The sequence below is a fragment of the Lissotriton vulgaris genome, chromosome 1_1 (genome assembly GCF_964263255.1).
Source record: "Lissotriton vulgaris chromosome 1_1, aLisVul1.2, whole genome shotgun sequence".
Classification (NCBI taxonomy): domain Eukaryota; kingdom Metazoa; phylum Chordata; class Amphibia; order Caudata; family Salamandridae; genus Lissotriton; species Lissotriton vulgaris.
In genome coordinates this window covers 3,634,598-3,658,242 of record NC_141685.1, presented here as the reverse complement: position 1 = coordinate 3,658,242, position 23,645 = coordinate 3,634,598, and the positions used below count along the sequence as shown (strand labels likewise).

Below are 23,645 nucleotides of genomic sequence, written 5' to 3'. Positions count from 1 at the left end.
ATGCATTCCTATGGGAGGGCAGGTCACTCACCACACATACACAGAGAGCTCACGCACTTTACACTGTTCCACAGTGAAAAAGTGAGCAGAGGCCTAAAATCACCACCACCAACACCAGGTTCCAGAAACAGGCTAGGAAAAAGCAAAAAGTTTTGGGGTGAACCTACCAAAAGGGCTAGGTCCAACAGTACCCATTTTCAAAAAATGCATCAAGGATAGTCCACTTTGTTACCATCCCATTTCCTTAATTGACGTGTCAGCAAAAGTTTTAGGGCGGGTTATCCTGAGCCTACTAATGGACTGGGCTGAGGATCAGCACATCATAACTGACACCCAATATGGCTTTAGGCCAGGAAAGTCAACCACGGACCAATGCCTTAACTTATATTTATTGGTAGCCAAGTACACTATTGCTAGCCAAGAAACCGTGTACCTGGCATTCAACAGCAGCTTTTGACCGAGTTAATCGTAGGAAATCATGGGTGGCCTTGCCGTGGACCCTGGTCTTATTAACATCTTAAAAGTTTTGCATCTGAACACAACTGCCACAGTTAGATACAACCAGGAGGGAAGTACCACTGGCCCTTTCCCATGCCTAAGCGGGGTCAGACAGGGTTGTATTCTGGTCCCTTTTTTATTCACTTTGTACATAAATAGTTTAGGTCAGGCACTTTGCACTTTAAAGGTTGACACACCGAGGATTGGCTTAAGAGGAATTCCTGTCCTGCTCTATGCGGACGACACATTTTTCTCCTTGCCCGCACATCCAAAGGGCTTCAGGGTCTAATAGATGGCTTTGCTTCCTTTATGGAGAACTTAGACCTGTCCCCCAATCTATCCAAGTCGTTCATCATGGAAGTTGGTAAAAAAACAAGCAAAAAGTATGATTACATGATTGGCTCTCACCGCTTGGGAAAGGTACATTCTTTTTCGTACCTGGGGATTTTATTTGATAGACATTTAAATTTTAAAGATCTTTTAGAGGAGAAATGCTGTACATTAGCTGGTTGCTCTGGGTCAATCATGAATTTTGCACAAAGGCTAGGCCGTTGGTCACAGGAGCAAATTTTGAGTTGATATAGTTGTGACGAAGTGCAAACAACTGAACAGTCGGGAGACGAAGATCTTGATGTGTTTCCCCGTTACATTTCCCCCATCCTCTCTTTACAGTTATCTTTCTCTGTGGAGTTGGACATCTGGGAGTCAAGCACCGCCAACCAACCAGGAAGCGGGGATCCCATTGGTGCACTTCAACCCACCTCCAGCATCATAACGAGGCTGGAAGAAACAGATGAGGAGGAAGCCGGCCGGGTGTAGAAGAAGCCAGAGCAGCTGACGAATCCTCCTTCTACGCCGCCTGAAGTCGGAGCGCTAGGACGACAAGCAGACAAGGACGTCGGGAGAGCAACAGACCTCTCTCACACCAAGGGGACGCCGGACCCATATCGGCACTGCGAAAGAGACAACGATACGGAGAACTGCAAAGAACCCAAGCAGGAACTTCCTCCTACAAAGGACGGCAAACAGCAGTGGCTGCATTATTTATGTTGTTTATTTCAGACCTCCCTTTATGACTTTCTTTTGTTTATTGAATAGACCTTCCCGCTTCTGTTCCTTAACTGCCCCACATATGGCTGAGAATGCGGGCAGTCTAGCTCCATAGCCAGCATTGAGAACTTATTGCAGCAAATAATTTCTGGATAGCAAAAGTTAGAATGGTCCGTCGAGAAGCAGATGTCGGCAACCCAAGTCGATCATGAACTCTTTAAGGAGTTAATGAATCAACAGATCGAATGTATTCATAACGTGGCTATCAAGCAGTACCAGCTCACTACTCAGATCGTCCCAGGGAACAACCTAATAACCCCCATGTCGCCTTACGGAAATACCTCCCCGGAGAGGACCCCGATGTCTTTTTAACCAACTTTGAGTGGGCTGCACGGGCCTGTGGATGGCCTGTTAAAAAATTGCCTTTTTTCCTGGCCCCCTTACTAAGTGGAGAGGTGCAGGCCGCCTACCAAGTGGCCAATCCTACCTGGAACACCCCATATGCAGAGGTGAACAACATAATTCTGGACCATCTAGGCATGGACCCGGAGGCCTATCAGGTGCGTTTCCGAAAGGAGAAAGGAACGCCTGGGGATAACCCCAATACCCTGTATTTTAAACTTCAGGCGAACGCTGACAATTGGCTCAGACCACAGGAACGGAGCAAAGAAGAAATCATGGAGCAAATATATTTAGAACAATTCTTAGAATCCCTCCCATATCCTACACAACGATGGCTGAAACAAAACTCCCATTTAACAGCCCCCCAAGCAGTAGAAATGGCCGTCACGTTTGCCCGAGCACAACCCTGCCCCTTAATTTTGGACAGCGACAAACTACGTCTTTCCACTTCTACCCACAAAACCGAGAGAAGAGTACCAAGAACAACATTAGAAACACCCCGTCCCCGCTTCAAGTCTGAGACCTTAACCTTTAATGGTCCCCAGTGTTATGATTGTGGGGAGTGGGAACATATCACCCGGTTTTGCCCTCTTAAGAAACCAACAGAAGAACCCATGGACGTTAGTTGTATCCCCCGCTCCGTCCTGTATACGGAAGAGATAGGGCCATGTTTTTATGTGAGTGTGCAGGTGAAGGGAAAACCAGTAAAACACGTACTTGACTCGGGGTATCGGCAGTCAGTCGTTAGGGAATCCCCAGTGTCCTCTTTTCTGCCTGCTTCCACCGAATGTGTTCCAATAAGGTGTGTTCATGGGGATGTTCATTCCTACCCATCATTTACCTCCCCATTCATATTACAGATGGAAAGACCCTTCAAGCCAGACTCAGGGTATTACCTTAGCTCCCAGAAGACTTAGGGGCAGATCTACAAGAAAGTGCCGCAGTGCGGAACCGCAAGCCCTTTGGCTGCGCCACGCTGCGCCACGCTGTGGCACTTTCAGAGCACAGGAATGCAACATATCTACAATGATATGTCGCATTCCTGTGCTCTCCCCTGCGCTGGCGCAGAACCTGCAGCCATGAGCCGGTGCAGGCACCCTTGCACCATGGTGTGAGGATGCCTGCTCCATGGGGAGATTGCTTTTGTGCACGAAGGGGCCCCTTCCTGCACAAAAGCAATCACTGCAGGCATTTTCCTCTTTCAATGTGTGCTGTGGAATGCAGCCCGCATTGAAAGAGGAAAAAACAAGGAGAAATGAAAACATTTCTCCTCGTTTCGCTTGGTTAAGTCACACTTTGGTGGCGTAGCACACTGACCCATTTCCAAGATTACGATTTCTCTAAATCTGGAAATGCATCAGTGGACATGGGTGTTGCGCGGAAACACCCACAGCAACATCCATGTCCCACCCCTAACAAGCAAAGTTTTGTGTGAACAGGGGCGATATTTACAAGCACAGGTTAAGTCACGCAGAGTGACTTTACCTGTGCTTGTAAATATCGCTTAGCAGGCTGTACCACACGCAACGTGATGCACCAGCGGCACATGGGGCTTGTAAATCTGCCCCTGAATATTGGGGTTAGATAATTCATTATTTATACAGTTTTTTAAAAAGAAATTACAGGACCAGAATCCCACCCCCCAAGAGCAGGCTACCTTCCTCACGCAAGCCCCCTGGCTTTCTGATCGTAGTTTTCGTTATTCCCAAGAACACGATCCCACCTTGCAAAACGCCTGGACACAAGCCAAACAAAATCCTACCGGACCAACTCCGGTTTATCCTCGGTTCCACATTACAAATGGCCTCCTCTAAAGAACAGAAAACGATAAAGCATCCCCTCAGCTACTAGTCCCCCAGACTTTTCATGACCAGTTGTTGTTTTTTGCCCATTCTCACCTGCTGGATGGACATAAGGTGTACCGAAAAAACGACACAGATGATTCTCCAAAATTTTTATTGGCCTGGTGTATATTCCCAGATCTCCAAATATTGTCAGGAATGTGAGGTTTGTCAACGTAAAAATCCTTACCGACCACAACCTGTTCCCCTTCAGCCTCTTCCTATTATAGACCCTGGTGCAATTGCCTTCTAGTCTGTCTAAGATACACCCTGTATGGAAGGGGCCCTTTCGTATCATAAAGAAAATACGGATGGGATTAAGAACATCTACAACATTGTCAGGCAGTCCTACAAGCCCTTCAAATTGCTGGCCTACATGTTAACGCGAAAAAGTCACACTTAGGTTATCAGAGGGTTAAGTATCTTGGCTATGTCCCGGGGAATGGAGCTATTGAACCACAATCAGAAAAGGGCAAAGCGAAAGTGAACACCCCTTTCCCCGCCTCTAAAAAGGAGATCCGGTGCTTTCTTAGTCTTGAAGGTTACTATCGAAGGTTCATCCCCCATTCCTCAAATCCTCTGCTGGTTTCCGTCATAGCAGCCTTTTTCATTTGATGTGTGCCACTGTAGGGGTCAGGAGAGCGGTAATGCTGACTTTCTCTCCTGGGTTTCCTTGTTCCATAATCAGGAACATTCTGGGTGGGGATGTGTGACGAAGTGCAAACTACTGAACAGTCGTGAGACGAGGATCTTGATTTGTTTCCCGTTACCTTTCCCCATCCTCTCTTTACAGTCATCTTCCTCTGCAAAGGTGTTGAGGGACTTTGAGGAGTCGGATGTCCAGGTGTCAAGCCCCGCCAACCAACCAAGAAGCGGGGATCCCATCGATGCACTTCAACCCACCTGCAGCATCATAACGAGGCTGGAAGAAACAGACGAGGAGGAAGCCGGCCGGGTGAAGAAGAAGCAGCCGGAGCAGCTAACGAATTCTCCATCTACGCCGCCTGAAGTCGGAGCGCTAGGACGAGAAGCAGATAAGGTCGTCGGGAGAGCAACAAACCTCTCTCACACCAAGGGGGCGCCGGACCCATATCGGCACTGCGAAAGCGCCAGCCAAGCGGGGCTACCACAGGTACGTGCCCGTATCCGGAAACCTGTTCACAAAACGTACCGCGGGCAGACCATCGTCTCTTGGGGAGGAGAGAGGCACGCAAAAGCCACGCTAGCACCAATTAGACACGGGTGACGGATTGTGGTGTAGTCCTTTTGATCCCCCACATTACCTCTCCTCCATTCTCCTAAAAATCTCCACATAAAAGTAGTAACGGAGGTGTTCTTTTCTTTTTTTGTTATGTTCCCTTAATACCCGGTCCTCTACAACAACGATATAGAGAACTGCAAAGAACCCAAGCAGAAACGTCCTCCTACGAAGGACGACAAACAGCAGTGGCTGCATTATTTTTGTTGTTTATTTCAGAACTCCCTTTATGACTTTCTTTTGTTTATTGAATAGACACCCTCTGAAGCATAACCTTCCTGCCTCTGTTCCTTGACTGGCCCACAATAGTTCTATGTGTTGTGCCAAAGTTTTCTATGGAAGCGAGGTATGGGGATTTATTGATGCGCATCATCTACAAATAGAGGAAAATAAGTATATTCGGCGCTTACTTAAAGTGCCTCAGAGCACACCTTCCCATATTATCCATGAAGAACTTGGGATTGAATATTCCATGGCTCAAGTATGTGAAGGAGACTCTAGGTATAGGATGCAATGAAATGAACTACATTTACAGAAGATAGGGAGCTGATTAAATCGACAGTGAGGGAATATCTTCTGACCAAAACATGCGTGGGTATTGAGCCTTACTTATCTTATTTTCATAATGCCCACAACAGATTTATAATGACACGTTTAGGCTTAATATTTTGCACCATATATTAGCTGACCCGGCAGGTTATACTTCATCTATAGAGTTGAAATGTCCATGTGGCTGTGACCATCGGTCTCCACAGGACACCCTTCATTTTGTTTTATTATGTCCTTTTTATTCACAACCCAGGAGTTTCTTTTTGAAAAGTATTTTTAAAAATACCAGATTTAAATATGCAAGGGTGGCCCTGTTATTTTAAAAATTGTCCACAGATGCATTAACCCTGTTCTGTACCGCAAACTTTTTAAGCAGCTGTCAGGCTAAGAACAACAAGGGGTACTTGGAGAACATATGTGGCCAGTGATGCTAGTCCTCCAATGGTTCTAAGAATGAACTTGATGAGCGGGGGTTCTTAATCACAGATGAACTGAATATGTACTATTTTAAGCTGCTGCCTTGTTTTGTTTTTATATCATGATATATTTTATTTGTACTTTTATGGTATTTTTTCATACCGAATAAAGTATTATGATTGATTGATTGATTGAGAATCTGTCCAGCCTGCAGTCACGTTCAAGGTACCATTAAGCTGAGAACTTCAAATACCTTGAAAAAACAAGATGCATTTGGCAAAACAGGATCGGTGAACAACCTTTACAACGAAACTTTTACAAAGCACTACCATTACAACACAGGCATTACAACGCAAACCATTACAACGCATTGCGCTGGGGGGCGCTCTAGGATAGGAAATAAGTTTAATTTTCTATCCAACACCTTCCCTAGTGTCCACGGGGACTGGAGTTGGAATAGAAAATTAAACTTTTCACTATCCAGCACCTCAAAGCGCTATGCGTTGTAACAGCATGCGTTGTAAAAACTGCGATGTAAAGGTAGGCGTTGTAAAAGTATGCGTTGTAACGTCATACATCATCATAAGCACAGCTCCAGTGTGCCTCATGACGAGCTGAGCTCGTCATGAACAATGATAAATCTTACTTTCCAGCACAGGAGGGGAAAACCTCTAGCAGCCAAGGTGTTAAGTAAACATACCAACTGAGAGAATCAATCAGGGAATTTGTAAAGCGCGCTACTCACCCGTTAGGGTCTCAAGGCGCTGGGGGGGGGGTCGCTACTGCTCGAACAGCCAGGTCTTGAGCTGTTTCCTGAAGGCGAGATGGTCCTGAGTCATCCGGAGGTGGGTGCTGAGGGAGTTCCATATCTTGGCTGCCAGGTAGGAGAAGGATCTTCCTCCGGCGGTGGTTTTGCGAATACGTGGGACGGTGGCCAGGGCGAGACTGGCGGAGAGGAGCTGGCGGGTTGGTTTGTAGAAAGTGAGGCGGTTGTTGAGGTACTTGGGGCCTGCGTCGTGGAGGGCCTTGTGTGCATGGGTGAGGAGTCGGAATGTGATTCTCTTGCTGACGGGAAGCCAGTGCAGATTCTTCAGATGGGCGGAGATGTGGCTGTGGCGGGGAATGTCCAGGATGAGTCTTGCCGAGGCGTTCTGTATGGGCTGTAGTCTTTTCTGGAGCTTGACTGTGGTTCCAGCGTAGAGGGTGTTTCCGTAGTCTAGGCGGCTGGTGACGAGGGCCTGGGTGATCGTCTTCCTGGTAGGGGTGGGGATCCAATGGAAGATTTTTCGGAGCATGCGCAGGGTGTTGAAACAGGACGATGAGACGGCGTTGACTTGCTTGGTCATCGTGAGGGAGGAGTCCAGGATGAAGCCCAGGTTGCGTGCGTGGTCGGTGGGTTTGGGGGCGGTGCCCAGGGCAGGTGGCCACCAGGAGTTGTTCCAGGCCGAGGGGGACGGTCCTAGGATGAGGACTTCCATCTTGTCTGAGTTCAGTTTCAGAGGGCTGAGCTTCATCCATTCCACGACGTCCTTCATTCCTTCCTGGAGGTTGGCTCTGGCGGTGTCCGGGTCGTTGGTGAGGGAGAGGATCAGCTGTGTGTCATCGGCATAGGAGATGATGTTGAGGTTGTGTTTGCGTGCGATGGCCACGAGGGGGCTCATGTAGACGTTGAAGAGGGTGGGGCTGAGCGAGGATCCTTGTGGGACACCGCAGATGACTTTGGTAGCCGCGGACCGGAACGGGTTCTACCAGCGAGGAAGGAGATGATCCATTCCAGGGCCACACCTTGGATTCCGGTGTTGCTGAGGCGTTGTATCAGGGTGCGGTGGCATACCGTGTCGCAGGCTGCTGAGAGATCCAGGAGGATGAGTGCGGTGGTTTGCCCTTTGTCAAGCATAGACCTGATGTCGTCGGTGGCTGCAATGAGGGCGGCCTGGGTGCTGTGGTTTGCTCGGAAGCCAGACTGTGACGGGTCGAGGGATCCGTTTGTCTCGACGAAGGCGGAGAGTTGCTTGTTGACCGTCTTCTCAATGACTTTGGCAGGAAACGGGAGAAGTGAGATGGGTCGGAAGTTCTTGAGGTCCGTGGGGTCCGCGGTAGGTTTTTTCAGGAGGGCGCTGAGTTCGGCATGCTTCCAGCTCTCCGGGAAGGTGGCAGATGCGAAGGAGCTGTTGATGACGTCTCGGAGTTGGGGTGCGATGATGGAGTCGGCTTTGTTAAAGATTCGGTGTGTGCATGGGTCGGTGGGGGAGCCGGAGTGGATGGTGTTTATCGTGCGTGCGGTGTCTTCGGTGTTGACCGGGTTCCACGTGCAGAGGGTGGCTGTTGGGTGCGCTGGTTCGTAGGTAGGGTGGTTGGTCTGTGCGCCGAAGCTGTCATATATGTCGGCGATCTTGCGGTGAAAGAACGAGGCAAGTGCGTCGCAGAGGTCTTGCGAGGGTGTGATGTCGTTGTTGCAGGCGCTGGGGTTGGAGAGCTCTTTGATGTTGCTGAAGAGTTCCTTGATGTTGTGGGTGTTGATGTCCAGGCGCTGTTTGTAGGTAGTTCTCTTGGTGGTATGGAACAGTTGGTGGTGCTTGCGGGTGGTGTTCTTGAGGGCTGTCATGTTCTCGGTTGTCTGGTCCTGGCGCCAGGTTTTCTCCAGGAAGCGGCAGGTTTTCATTGAGATTATGAGGTCGTCCGTGAACCATGCAGCTTTCTTGCTGTGGGGTCTGCTCGGTGGTTTCTTCAGTGGTGCAAGTTCGTCGGCACAGTCGGTGAGCCATTATGCGAGGTTGCGGGCTGCTTCGTTGGGGTTCGTCGTGATGGTGGGAGGGTTCTGGCTGAGGAAGATGGTGAGCTGGTCTGCGGTGATCTTGCTCCAGCTTCTGCGGGGGGCCTGTTGCGGGTGGTGGTGGGTCGTGGTTTTCTTGAAGGAGAAGTGGACGCAGCTGTGGTCTGTCCAGTGGAGTCCGGTAGAGTGGCTGAAGGAGATGTGCTTGCTGGAGGAGAAGACGGGGTCAAGTGTGTGGCCGGAGTAGTGGGTGGGGGTGTTCACCAGTTGCTTGAGTCAGAGGTTGGCGAGGTTGTCCAGTAGGGTGGTGGTGTTGCTGTCATTGTTGTTCTCTAGGTGGAAGTTGAGGTCTCCTAGTAGGATGTAGTCTGCGGAGGCGAGGGCGTGCAGGCTGTTGAAGTCTGCGATGGCTTCGCTGAACTGAGTGTGTGGTCCCGGGGGTCTGTAGATAAGGGTGCCTCTAAGGGTGGTCCTGGGGTCGGTGTGTATCTGGAAGTGCAGGTGTTCGGTGGCTGTGAAGGTGTCTTCCGAGCTGGTCGTGATGCGGATGGTGTTTCTGTGGACTATGGCGATGCCACCTCCGGTTTGGTTGGTGCGGTCCTAACGGGTGATCTTGTAGCCGTCCAGGATGGCTATGGCGATGTCGGGGGCTGAGGAGGCATTCATCCAGGTTTCCGTGAGGAAGGCGACGTCCGGAGCTGTTGTGTCTAGGAGGTTCCAGAGTTCGACTGCGTGCCTGTGGACGGAGCGGGTGTTTAGCAGGATGCACTTGAGGCGGTTCTTGATGGTGGTAGGCTCGGTGGGTGCTGGCCCGGGACGGATGCCGGTGAATTTGCACTCTTGGCAGGTGAAGGGTCCGTGGGTGCGGTTCGGGATGGCCAGGTAGCAGGCGGGGTTCCGGCCGGTGTTGAGTGCATGGAGGATGGCTGCGTCGTATGTTTGTCGGGTACGTTGGCATTGGCGAGATCCAGGGTTCCAGGCGCAGACAGGCGTAGACGGGCTTGCCTTTGGCACGCAATCGGCGCACCCGCTGCGCGTGAACGCTGCACGCATGCGTGGACTCTGCCATAAAAGGAGAGTGGGAGAGAGAAGGGAGGGAGGAGCAGCTGGGAGGTGGGTGAGGGGTGGCGAATGGGAAGGGGAGAGGGTACAGAGAGAAAAGGGGGGCGGGCCGCAGGGGAGCAGCGGCAGGGATCGGGGAGCGGGAAAAAGCGGAAAACGGTAAAATACAAGCAGAGAAAAAGGCAAAAAACACAAGTGGAAAAAGGCAAGGACACAAGTCAGGGGCACCACACAGGGGAAGAAACAAAACAGAAGGCTGGCACAGAGAAAGAGGGAGAAGCCGGAGAAGCAGGAGTCACGGCCTCAGGGGTGGCGGCGGGCAGGCGGTGTTAGCGAGGGGCACCGGGCGCACTCAGGGAGAGCCACGCAGCGGGTGGAGTGACCTTCTCTGACGAGGTTAGGTCAGGTCACCGCTCCACGTCACGTGGAAGCACCCTAACTGGTCAGTGGGAGGGAGGAGCAGCTGGGAGGCGGGCGGCGGGTGGCGAATGGGAAGGGGAGAGGGTACAGAGAGAAAAGGGGGGGCGGGCCGCAGGGGAGCAGCGGCAGGGATCGGGGAGCGGGAAAAAGCAGAAAACTGTAAAACACAAGCGGAGAAAAATGCAAAAAACACAAGTGGAAAAAGGCAAGGACACAAGTCAGGGGCACCACACAGGGGAGGAAACAATACAGAGAGCTGGCACAGAGAAAGAGGGAGAAGCCGGAGAAGCAGGAGTCACGGCCTCAGGGGTAGCGGCGGCAGGCGGTGGTAGCAATGGGGCACCGGGCGCACTCAGAGAGAGCCACGTGGTGGGTGGAGGTCAGAGAACAGTTACATTTGCAGGGTCTCAATTTACAATCGGTCTGTGGCCTTCTTTTATACAGTTCATTGTAGGTAATAAAAGATTTACGCTGATCCATATATAGTGAGATATGCAAGTTGCTCCCTTTGGAGTCTTAAATTAATTGTCTGATGGAAAATACAGGTTGGCCTCAACCTTGCATGGACGCAATTAGTGGTGGGCAGTGAACTCCGCTCCGTCAGCGGAGTTAGCTGAGTTTGCCCCTGTGGCGCCCCTACACATTTAGGTCTTCCTGCTTACTCTGATTATGCTGAACGCATTTAAATTGTTTGGCTGCTTTGAGCTCCCGCCCCTTCTCTCTGACATGATATCCAGGACGGGCCTTCAGGAAATTTAAATCTACAGAAGATACCGGTGGTGACAGTAAAAGGAGTTACGAAGGCACACTGGAGATCTGTTCTACCAAGGAATGAACGACAACTCACTCCGTTGAGGAGAGATGAAGTGAGGGGAGGGAATCTTGTAAAAGTTTGGATATCCACCAGGCTTCCCCCATTGCTGACCAGTGTGGGTGAAGGGATTTCAGACATTTTAGTTGATATAATGGGTAAGCATGGGTATAATCCGGAAACTGTACCTCGAGATGTCAGCGCAGAATATGTTTGTCAAAGGCTGCCCGTCCCTGCACCTTGAAGAGTCCTTGCAGAGTCTGCCCTCGGAGTTTGAAGGTCCTGCACTCCGAGGTGTCTTCACAGAGACTTCTAGGCGCTGTAGTTTGTGGTGTCCTCAATGTCCATCCTCTCTGAGACGCCTCACAGGGTCTACCGGTGGAGGAGGCAGTGCTGGAATATTAACAGCATGGAGGACAGATTGGACAGTCATATTATCACTCACAACAGTGCGGGTGCTCGGCGGGAGTGAGGATGAGGAGGGTGGAATGATGTGTGTTTTCCCTCTAAAGGCAGCAGCGCCCTGAGGAATGCATAGAATGCTTGGCGTTCAGTGGCTGCCTCCTGGCTCCGCTATTGACCGTATGGAAGGCACTGAACCCTGCACAGCCGCGCACAGGCTAGCCCTCCCGGCCTAGTCTTCACTGGAGGCTCTCTGGCACTCTAGGAACTGTAGCAGGCGCTAGGGCAAACTGAGCCCTGTGCTGGAGGGGACAGGGGAGTAATACAGGCCCTGCAACTCCTGCGGTACCCCCCAGCATCTGATGGGGGCGAGGGACACAGCGAACTGAAGTCAGCAGGGTGAAGGGTGGCAGGGCTCTCCCTTTTAAGCTACTTCTTGTCGGAGCAGTCTCAGGAAATGGCTACAATGAACATGGTGTCACCCCCCTTTGCGTTGCCTTGTCGGGGTCCCCAGGGCTCTTCCCTTCGCCCAACACTCTTTAATCTTTATATCACCCCACTGGCTAGTCTAGTTAGAAGCTATGACTTTGCCCTTATCTCATATGCTGACGACACACAGATTATCGTCTTGGTGAGCATCTCTGCCAGTCAGATGGCTACCAGGTTTCCCGACTGTAGGAGCCACATTTCAAAGTGGATGTCAAATAACTGTCTGAAACTGAATTCTTCTAAGAAAGAAGTCTTGCTGCTGGGGAACCATCCTTTATTTTGGACAAACAGCTGGTGGCCTGACGATTTGAGCCCGCTGCCCAAGCCAGTACATAAAGCCAAAAATCTAGGTGGATATTCTCAAGAACGTATAATAAGTATTGCAAAAATAACGCAACCTTTCACATCGCAGTCTATCGTGACAAAATATCACTGTTTTACGGTTGTAGTCCCAACCCGGCGGCACCATGCGATGGTATCAGGATAATACACCAAATGACCGCGTTAAAATTAACTCAACGCTGAGAACATGCAAAACACGAAGGCAAAATTTTTTACGATGCCCTAAATCGTGATACAAAAATCAGCGACAACCAGTGACAGGCCTGCAATTCTCACACAGCATGTGGGAAAATGCACTATGAAAGCAACAAAAAAAACACACCAAAACCAAATCCAACAGGGTAGCACCATGGATGCACCCGGACCGAGTGCAGAGGACAACTCGAACCCCACAAGCCCATTGAGAACCAGCCAGGAACCCCGTGTTCGGGCCTGGTGAAGGGCAAGGAGAATAGGAAGAGGAAGATGGGGTTCAGTCCGCAGGAAGACCTGATCATCATCATGGAGGTGATAGAACACTACCAACAACTGTTCGTCACCTCCACTGCGTCATTTGCCACACAAACGGAAATATGGCAGTCCATCATGAACAATGTGAATGCAGTCGGAGTGTTGATGAGGTCAGTGGAGAAGTGTGGCTCAATGATTAGAGCGGCAGACCCTGATGCAGAGGTCTGGCCCGGACCAGGGTTCAATTCCCGCCTCGGCGGGTCTTGGGCTCAATTTCCCTGGACTGATAATTCTCGCCTCGGTGCCTATTCTAATCATGGGTTCCACTCTGCAACTCTGGGCAATAGCTTGCTTAATCTCCACAACGGCCCCAACGGCGCTAGGATGCCTGGCTTTCACCTTGGGGGTGCCCAGGAGTGGGCACTTCACAGGGAAAGGCCAGGAAGGGTTCCACAGCGGTATGTGTACAGCGCTTTGAGACCCCTTCGGGGGTGATACGTGAGCTATATAAGCACTACTACATTTACATTTACATTTACATTTACAATGGAGGAGGTCAAGAGGCGCTAGCATGATTTGCAAACTCAAACCAAACAGAAACTCGCTGCCAACAGGCAGGCAGCAAAGGCGACTGGAGGTGGGAGTCCTGCACCACAGGAAGAGCTGGATAAGCTGGAGAAAAATGGTGGCCACAGTCATCAGTGTGGAGACGGTGGCATGAGCTGGGGGTCTGGTCACAACACAACATGACCTGACCCAACAGCAACAGGGTGAGTAACGACCAGTGACTGGGGGGACGGAGGGAGATGGGCACAATGGCACACATGCACAATCATGTGTAGCACACTGCACACACACAATGATCATGGAACATGTCCCAGATACCTTTGGCACAATGCAGCACACATAGAAACTCCAAGTAGGCCTCCGTCCACTATGTGCACAAAGAGGCCCGCCTCCCTATCACCAATCTCATAACCTACCCATGCACATGTGCTAAATCCAGCAAAGCAGCGGCGCTGTGAGCCACACTGACAATGCAAGTGACACTGCAGGACCAACAGCATGGCTGCAGTCAAAATACATGACATGGTGCACGACACAACACTGAGGTGGCCCAGTGTGGATCACATCCTCAAAGGAGCAGGTAACACTCTGACACATCTACATGCACATATAACACCTGACGTCAACAATACATCTGCAGACAACCAATGCACAACAGTACAAAAACCGTCCAAGAGCACAGATGACCCAAGTCGCCAACATCTCAGCACCATAAAAGCACACAAGTCAAAGGCACACTGCTTCAAAGGGATGAGGTTGTAAAAGAAAACAGGAGTGTGACCCATCTACCTAGTCGGGATTGAGGTTCTAAGATATAAATTACACCTATTGGGATATTGTACTGTCTTTATATCAAAGGGATAAGGGGCTGCAAAATCAGAGCTGCAGGGGCGACTCTCCCACAATGCAGCACACACACACAGCAATCACAGCACATCAAAATTGACAACAATGTGGTCCAAAGTGCAACACTTGCACTACAGGACAGAGGGCACAACTGGTGCTGCTTGTGCGTAGAAACTTTCAAATCACATCTGGCATTGCAGTGCTATGATAATGTATGAGTACAACCTCACATCCGTCAGGTAGCCGAAATGTCCACTGTCTCCCATCAAATAGCCAGCTCCTCGATGGAGAAAACCTAATAAAGAAATATAAAAAAAAAAAAGCCAGCTCCTCCAAAACAGTCACAATGTACATTGTCATGCTGTCTTCCCGGAAACATGTAAAATGCGTCAACATACATGGAGCACATTGTCAACCTGCATCTCCCCTTTACATTGCCGATGGACAATCAGCACCTCCTGCAGAGCAGACCAGACATCTCTCCAGTGATGATGAAGAGGACCCCCTGGCCATCTGCTCCAACACTCTGCAACAGCCTGTACATAGCCTCCGCACCCCACCTCCAGGAGCAGGGCAGCCCAGCTGCATCAAGGTGAGCCCATCCACTGCACAGACCACACAGCAGGAAGCACCCTACACCACGGCTGGCTACACCACCTCATGGGAAGACACATGGCATTCCAACACCGTGTGTTAGACTGCCAGATGGAGCTGGCTGAACAGGTGCGGGTGGTTATTGACCTCATGGCAGCCAAACTAGATGCCATACGTGGGTGTATAAGTCCCATCAGGGATCACTTACAGTCCCTAATGGACTCCCACAGTCCGTTTGCCATTCCCTGCTCTACAACAATCCTTGGCTGACCTTGCTGGAGCCATTACTTGGATACAAGAACGATCTAGTCAGACAGGCACCAGCGATGACAGCACAGAGTTGGCACAGCTGCGGGGGACAATGGAGAACATGGAGCGGATGCAGGCTGGGAGGATGGCTGCCTCGGCTAAACACCAGTGAGATGTAGCTGGGATCTTGTATGCCCTGCAGATCCTCATCTTGCCATTGCTGCCACAGTGCCTATTCCAGATAACTGCTGCTGGAACTTTGACACACACATTTTCACACCCTGATGTGTCATTGGCACACAGTGATGCAGACCTACCACCTTCGCCCCCTGATTTGTCAGTGGCACACAGTGATGCAGCCATAAAACCACCACACCTGACACACCGGACACAGAAGACATATCAGAGGAGTAAGATGTGGATGGTAATGACTGTGTGGGAAAGGAGGTGGTAGCATCCATCCTCGCCATATGGCCTGTCTCTGCCTGGTTTGCCCTCTGCATCATGCCCTGGGACAACACCTTCCACTGTCCCCGGAACATTCTGTGACATTCACCTGGTCCACAACATGGACTGCCATATCTGCTCTGGTTACCAATGACACAGCAATCATTGTGGTGACTGAACTCTTCTTCTTCATATTAACTTTTCATTTCCCCAAGGACTCTGGTTGGCCCTCCACTGGGCAACCATGTAATGTGGGGTTTGCTTGGCCATGCACTGCTCCAGCTCCAACACTCCCCAGAATGTGAATAAAACATTCCAAATCACACAGATGTGTCATGTCTATGTTCAATCAAGTATAAAAGTATGGATGAATGTAGGGACTTTGATCGCACAAAAAGGTACACCCTGGGAAATGACATCAATGTGCTTGTTTGACTCTGACCCACATGGCCAATTAGATGACTGTGAAGGTGTGAACTAGCAGAGGCCTCATTGGTCATGGACAACAATCTTGCAACCCCCCAACGTAGCCCCACATCCGTGCATTAAATAGGGCTGTGCGTACAAATTTCAAATTTGGTAGTAGGCCTGAAGTAGCGTCCCCCATCACATGTGACAACAGAACATGACCCCGCACGCTCAGCCGGCTCCCACACGCCACGCTCACCAGAGGGATACCGTTTCGGAAAACCCCGCCGAGTCACACCACATCCTAGTCTTTGGACCCACATTCGCGTCATACCAGTGAGTTAATGTCCGACCGGAAACTTTGCATGTTAGACACTAGGGAGCATGGTTCCGATCCCACTCGTTTCACGTAAAATCGTTCACAGGTTTTGCTACCACAATCTTTGGGTCACTTTTCCTTAGCATGTGCTCACATTCTATACCCGCACCGTTGCATGTTATGATTTATTATTTATTATTCTTTAACATTTTTCCACTGACCACTTTCACAAGACATGCATTAATATCAATTGTCACCATAGCTATTTCACACACTGGTGTTTTTTAATCTCATTTATGCATGATACTATACTAGCACCCATAGTACTATCACAATATTAGGTCTAGTTGACAGTCATTTTCCTTTTCTTCTTGTAGAGTAATCCCCTGACGAAGGGCTGAAGGATAGCCCGAAAGGCATTGGGATTAGCAAGCTTTGATGAACGTGCGTTGGATTATATTTTGGTAACCATGAAAATAATGTGTTGAACCAGAGATAATTAACTAACAGACATTTAATGTTCTAAAAACTTTATTAAATTCACCCAAGTGAACAAGACTCGTTTAGTCTTTTGTGCAGTGCTTGGAGGAGTCTTCCCCCACGTGGGGGCAGCTATGTACTAGAATTTGCCACTATACACGCTGTAAGGATCAGACAGCTATACCTCTTCAGCACGCCACCGATCATAACAACAGGACAACCATTGATCAACTGAGCAGTGCAAGCCCCACTTACTTTCTTTGTCAAATCAAAACAAAAGCAGGGGGTTTTTCCGGGCTGCTGGAGGTTTGGTTTGTTTAAAGAACGCGTTGTACTTTCTAGGAGTCTATGGGAGTAGCTTTGCCGTATTTGGACTGCATGGGCTATTACTAAATATGGATATGATTCTTATGCCTTTATAAGGATATTATTTGTTATAACCACATAAGGGCATAAATAGGGAATATCGAATTAGGGTCCTAGATAGAATCACAACACCCACTCCACATATTAATGTCCATCATTACTAAATACTAAGCAATATTAAATATATAATGATGCATGTGTGTTTTCCAACCCACCCCAAAATACATAATTTGCATTTGAAATGGTATATGGTAAATACACGAAAAGTTGTATTTATACTGTACGTTTTTCAAGCCGTGTTATCATTCAGTTAAATGCATATATATATCAGCTGAATGAATTGCGAAAATTACATTTATGAAATGGCTCTTAATACAGAAAAGAAGGTCGAGACCATTTCATCACATATTTATACAATGCTGTACATGTGCTAGAGGCTGAGGTAAAATATTGTCTCTAGAGCCTCTAAAAATAGAAGCTCTGTTCTCTAAGAATAGTTCTACTTTAAGCAGAGTACCATGTGCCAGAAAAAAGGTAAATATTTTGGAAGTGGAAAAAAATAATTTCGCTTTCAGGGGAAAAAATAGTTCCAATTGTTTTTAGTAGTTTTGTTTATCAAAAACTGAAGGCCAAATTCAGAGTTCAGGGAACGCTGTGTGCTCGTTGTTTTAGAAGTTATTCTCCTTGTTAGGAGAGAACATCATATCAGACAGGCCTGCGAAAAATTGGTCTACAACAGTAGGTGAGAGTTCGACCAAGTTCGAAAAAGCTGAAATAGTGCATATGTTGGAATCATTGCTATCATCGATGTCAGGATCAGCAATGCTCACAGAAGGTTGTACCTGTGTGGTGCCGCTTTCCTCTCGTACTCCACCGCCACCTAATCGAAGTGGTGAAGTCTCAATGAATGCTGTCATCAGAATAGGTAGCCGCTGGGGACAACTAGTTGCATTAGTCGTTACCGGACCGAGCAAAGTATCGATATCCATTGGTACTGCTGATGGTAGTGTAAGACAGACGTCCAACACGCATTCTTCTCCGCATAGCAGACATCGAAGCACAGGTAAGATGCAATCTTGCCACATTGGTCTGAATGAAAGAAACCAGGTTGCACTCAGATCTCTTAGCCAGGCTAATCCCAGGACACTAGTGATTCGGTCTTGGTAGCGTATTGCTAGGATCGTTTCTTCCATTGTTGCTGGAGTTTTGTCTGTGACTTGGCTTGCCATATCGGAGCAGAAGGAACAAAAATAAAATTCCTGCTACGAGTCCCAAAATAAGAGGTAGGCTGCCGAAGACAGAATGCACAAAATTCGGGAGGATGCCCAGAACTGTTTGAAAGGGTGTTAACAGTCTCGAAAAAATTGTCTTAAATACATGTGCGATGCCACTGGTATCAGACATGTTTAAGATTTGACTTAACATTTCTACGAAATGCACGGGGCATTTAGTTGATAATAGGGTATGTATCTCTGCCGCTGTCCTTGCAACTTGCAGATCATACGTCTCTTTGGAAGAGGTTAAAGGCACAGTTGTCTGTAAAAGAATAGACTTTATTCTGCTTAAAGTATCAATTTGAATAGAAGAGATATTCAAAGAAGGCCATATTGCAGCCTCCATGTCTGGATTGCTGTGTGGATACAATACTTGCATACAGCAAATGACCCTGGAAGTGACGGTTACGAGATAGGCTTTTCCTGGCACCATGCCACAACAGCTGTGGTCACTTATTAGAACATAACTGCCGTTGGAAAGCTGTCTGAAAAATGGCTCTATCTGTGTTGCAGGAGTGCCATGCAGGTGACATGAAAGGTTGTTTGAGGACCCTTCGCAGGCTCCATGCAAGTTAATACCTTGACACAGAAGTGTACCGCTTAGTGATTTTTTACAATTGTTACCACTAAGGAATACTTCTTTTTTCCCTTCACTATAACATTTGTGTGTATAAGGTAAATCCCAGGTTGATTTGATGTATCCTTTACCCAACCTTTCATACCGGCCTGCTGGTATATACTCTTGGCAATATTTAAACTGGAAAGTTGGTATCGGAATTGTAATTGTTCTGTGTATTATCAATTCAATGACAGGTCTCTCTGACATGGTCAATGGTAATCTCTCTTTTTCAATGCTCAGAATCGTATAGTCTGCTCCTTTTTGTGCCAAACTGATTTGTTTATCAGTAAGGTTAAAGATAGAGAATAATGACGTTGTGTTGATTAGACGCCATGGCACATAGCCTGAACGCAGGTTTTGCAACGTCCAGCCTAGCTGTACAATAGAACGCAATTGGGACGGACCATGTTGTAACATTATTAAGTCCTGCTCTATTATATCAATAGCAGATGATACAATGCTGTCCAGTGAATAAATTCTGGAGGACAGAGTCATTAACCCATTGTCCACTACAGAAAGTGATTTTTCCAAATTAATACGATCAATTTCACGTATTTTTTCTGCTGTTTTAATTTGTGTTTCTTTCCAAGCTTCGTTGTATGCAGCGTATATACCGGCCGCTATGAAACGTTTTTGACGCTGTTTGCGAGGTCCCAGTATGAAATCTCGCAAGTCAGCCCCTTCTTTAAGTAAAGTCAAGTGTTGCTTAATTTCAGGCAGTGTGGATTTTTGTAGCCATTCGAGGCATAGTTTCCCTACACTGTATGCTGTAACTATCCCTGGATGTTGTCTCTGGGAGTATCTTGGGTCTGGCCTGTTCTGTTTGAACCCCTGTGTTTTGTTCAGGAATCTATCTTGACAGTTATTTGTGTCTGTGGGCCAGATCTACCATTTTTTTCCAATCAGGATTTGTTCTGTTTTGGTGTAAAATATGGGATACGTCTATCTCCACATACCTGGCCTGCCAGTCTTTTGTACCCCAGATGGTTTTTGTCTCAATGTTGTTTTTCCAAAATTCAAAACCAAATGTAGACATTTTGTCATAACATTTTTCAGAATAAATCAATTTAGTGTTTGTCAACATTGTTTTCATTCCTGTCTTATTTAACATTTTAAAATAAAACGTTTCTGGATCGCTGTTGTTAAACCCTGAAAAGTATTGGAATTTCTCATAAAATGTTTTTGAACGGCCTTTTGGCGGAGTTGGGCAATGTTCCCATTGGCTATAAGTTAAAACATTTCTAGGTTGAGCAGTTTTATGCAAATAGTGATGTCCAAAATGATTATAACAATACATTTCTTCATAATTTGATGAACCCTGTAAATAATCATGCTCTGTGAATTTAGCTGACATTACTAAATTTGACATCATATTATTAATATTTTCAAAGTCCCAATCATCAGAGAAAGTACTTGGTGTTGCAAAGTCACTTAAGGAAACCTTGAACTGGTGTGGATATTTCAAGAGCTCAATCGGGCCATAAATTTCATAATCCGTTTTGTCCCATGCTACCCCACCGGGTATTGGATTGGCTGTGATGTTCACTGATGACAGTTCTCTTTTCTCGATGTGAGAGGATCTGTGAGGCTTTAGGACCAAGTTGATGTTCTGACTTGCTGTGTCCATTGTACTATATTTTCCATCAATAAATATACCCAAACATAAAACCACGATGAGCCAAAGCAGGAGGAAAAGTACACCTAACACAATCCAAAATTCAATCCATGGTGAAATCAGATATGTTTCTTTAAGTTGATGAAAAAGTTCAGTCATTTTTTCTTTGAAAGTTTTTGTTGCTGGCGTTTCTTCATGTTCACTTGGATCATCAGAAAAGACATCGAAATTGATGAAGTAGCCAGATGCAGTTCTGTCAATAGTTGGAATTGCTTCAGGATTTTCAATTGTCTTTTGATTTTTCTTTGTTTCATTAGCATATTCAGAGGCTACATCGTTGTAGACAGGTGTTTCTTGAAGAACTGTTGCAATTTGGGTTTCAAGAGGCACAAGTTCCATGGCTTTGTTGCATAGTCCTTTTTTATTCACTGCAGGTTTATCAAAAGTGATTAGTCTTTCAGTTTGAACCTCTTGGATTGTAGCAAGATTTGGTCTTCTGCTATTTCTTGAGAGTCCACTGGGCCTACTACTTATTATTGGCCACATGATTGTGGTTTTACCAGGTCGATGGATACAACTCTGTTCTCCTTTTTACCAGCATGGGCGGTAGTACTACTGATCTTGTTCCGCTGACAGCTAAGACAGGTACTGCTTTTCTGTAAGAAGGCCCAAATTCCTTCTTCACTGCGATCTTTTCTCTGACCAGATCCCCAATCTTTGGAATCCAGACAGGTCTTGCTGGGACAGGTGGTTTTTCTTCAGTGGCTGTTGGCTTTAACTTTATGTTACTTAGACTTCTTCTTGTTTCATTTAAGTCCCGTAAAACAGCCAAACGGTCTTTGATATCAAAGGCTTTTTCTTTCACCACTGAAGTGTGACAATCTAAGTCCTGGATTTGCATTCTAGTACCGAACAATAGTTCGTAGGGAGTGAGACCTCTCAGAGAATTTCTTGGCACATTGTTAAGACTACGTTGGACACTTCACCCGAACCTAATACCCTCGCCGTTATAGATTGCTTTATGTCACAGTTTTTTCTTTCCACTACCGCATTTCCCTAAGGATGGAAGGGAGAAGAGTACCGCAATGCAATGCCCATGCTGGCCATGGCCTCTTTGTAAGCTCGAGTGCTAAACGCAGGACCCTGTTCAGAATGTAGCATATATATACAGTTCTGGCGTCAGCCGAGCGCTGGGGCCTACTTCTTAAGTGAATCTAGTCTTAATAATTATTGGGACGCATTTCTCTGGCTGGATTTCTGCGTACAGATAGCCTGATGCTTTCTAATAAAGGTGTCCTGGCAATAGTCTGGTCCGATTCACAACTGCGATCTCTATTGCAGTCTGGACAAGCCATTGTAAACTTATAAATTTGCACGCTCGTCCCCGGTGTCAAGACTTCAAGCACTATAGCTAGAATTAGGTCAGTGCAAGCAAAAACTCAGCGGTCACTAAAGCAGGTCTCTAAATATCCACGTTGGAGGAGACAGCACAGAGTGACCACTTTATTCCTGCAGCGTTGTGTCCAGAATCTTGGAAAGCGAGTACCCCAACATGGCCGCTGGGGAGGATCACGAACAGTGTTGAGTGAGCGTTCTAGTCTTCGAGAGCGCGCGAGCAGCTGTGGAGATGAAGCGCACGGCTGCTCAGGAATCTGCGCACTTCAACTGACCTCTTCACCGGAGTCATAGCGCGGCTCTCGTGTGAAGTTCTTGTTCCGAAAATTTCCTGTCAGCGCTTCTTGTTCTTGGTTGTTTCTTATCGCATGCGCAACGTGGGATTCTGGCAAGTGACTTTTATGAAGAATTTTGTAGTATTTGCAGTTTAGTTAGTGCCACTTCATAGAACTCTAGTTAGGTATTTCGTAGAACCAGAGTAGGGTTTATTCCCTCACCTTAGATTAGCATTCCGTTTTCTAGGACAGTATTTTAGCTTACTTATAGCAAGGTTTAGCTCGTTATCTAGTCAATTCAGTATCGACTTCAGCAGTCTTTTCATTCGACCATTCCCATTTACCCAAGACTCGTCAAGCCAAATTCCAATTAGTTCTTCACTTTTGAGCCACATGAAGGAACTGTGAAGAACACGTCAGCCACCACATAGAGAGGCCAGACCAGCTCATACTGAGGGTAAGAGACTTCACCTGTTATTCCAAGTAAAAACACATGAAATGTTTAGAGTGTAAACACATAAGGTCATTCCTTTCAGAGGTGGTGGGCATAGGAACCTGCGTCGACTCCAGTGATACTTGAACCTTCTGACAGATTGAAGTGCCAACTTTTCACTCAAGTCGACATGGCTGAGGGATTTGATATGAATTCCTTGGCGGGAATCTTAGAAGGGTTACAGGCCCAGCTTACACGCTCCACAGAAGAGAATAGAGTCCTTAGGGATGAGGTAAAAAGGTCCCAACAAGAAACTCGTCACGTTCAACAGAAATTAGAGGAACTCATAGCGGGAACAACTCCTTTACCTAGTTTCAATTCCTGTCACAACTCTGGTGCAGAAGTGGCCGCGCAAGTGATTCATTCAGTGGCTCCAATTGTTCCTTTAGCCAACCCTGAACGCTTTAGTGGGGACCCCCACAAGGCCCAAATTTTCCTCACGCAATGTTCCTTGCATTTCTTGTGCAGATCAGTGGTTTTCAAAGAGGATCAAGCCAAGGTCGCATTCATGTTGTCTTATTTGAGCGGAGACGCCGCTGCCTGGTCTATGCCGTTGGTCACTCGAAATGACGGAGCATTATATGATTTAACCGTTTCAAGAAAGAATTTTTACGGATATTCGATAGAAGAACGGCCAACCAAGCTACAGACAATGAACTCCTAGATCTCAAGCAAGGCAATCGAGAACTGGTAGCATATATAGCCCAGTTCAACAAACTAATCGTCGAAACAGATTGGCCCGACAGTAAACGTGCGGCGATATTCTATCGAGGTCTTAAGGATGAAATAAAAGATGCCTTAGCACAGATCCGTAAACGTCCTCAGGAAATATCAGAACTGATAGATTTAGTTCTTCAAATTGAACATCGATTGTTTGAAAGAAGGTCAGAAAAGAAGCGAGATTACAAGTCATTTGTGCCACGCCTAGACCGTA

General features: G+C 47.5%; 1 protein-coding gene across 1 annotated transcript in view; it reads left to right on the top strand.

Annotated features, from left to right (window-relative positions):
• The window catches only part of LOC147736926 (uncharacterized), a 251,816-nt gene that overhangs the window by 60,588 nt on the left and 167,583 nt on the right, over positions 1-23,645 (top strand). The window contains exon 3 of the mRNA XM_086966781.1: positions 4,585-4,923. Within this exon, the coding sequence (XP_086822907.1) occupies positions 4,585-4,923 (339 nt within the window). The remainder of the gene's footprint in view (positions 1-4,584; positions 4,924-23,645) is intronic.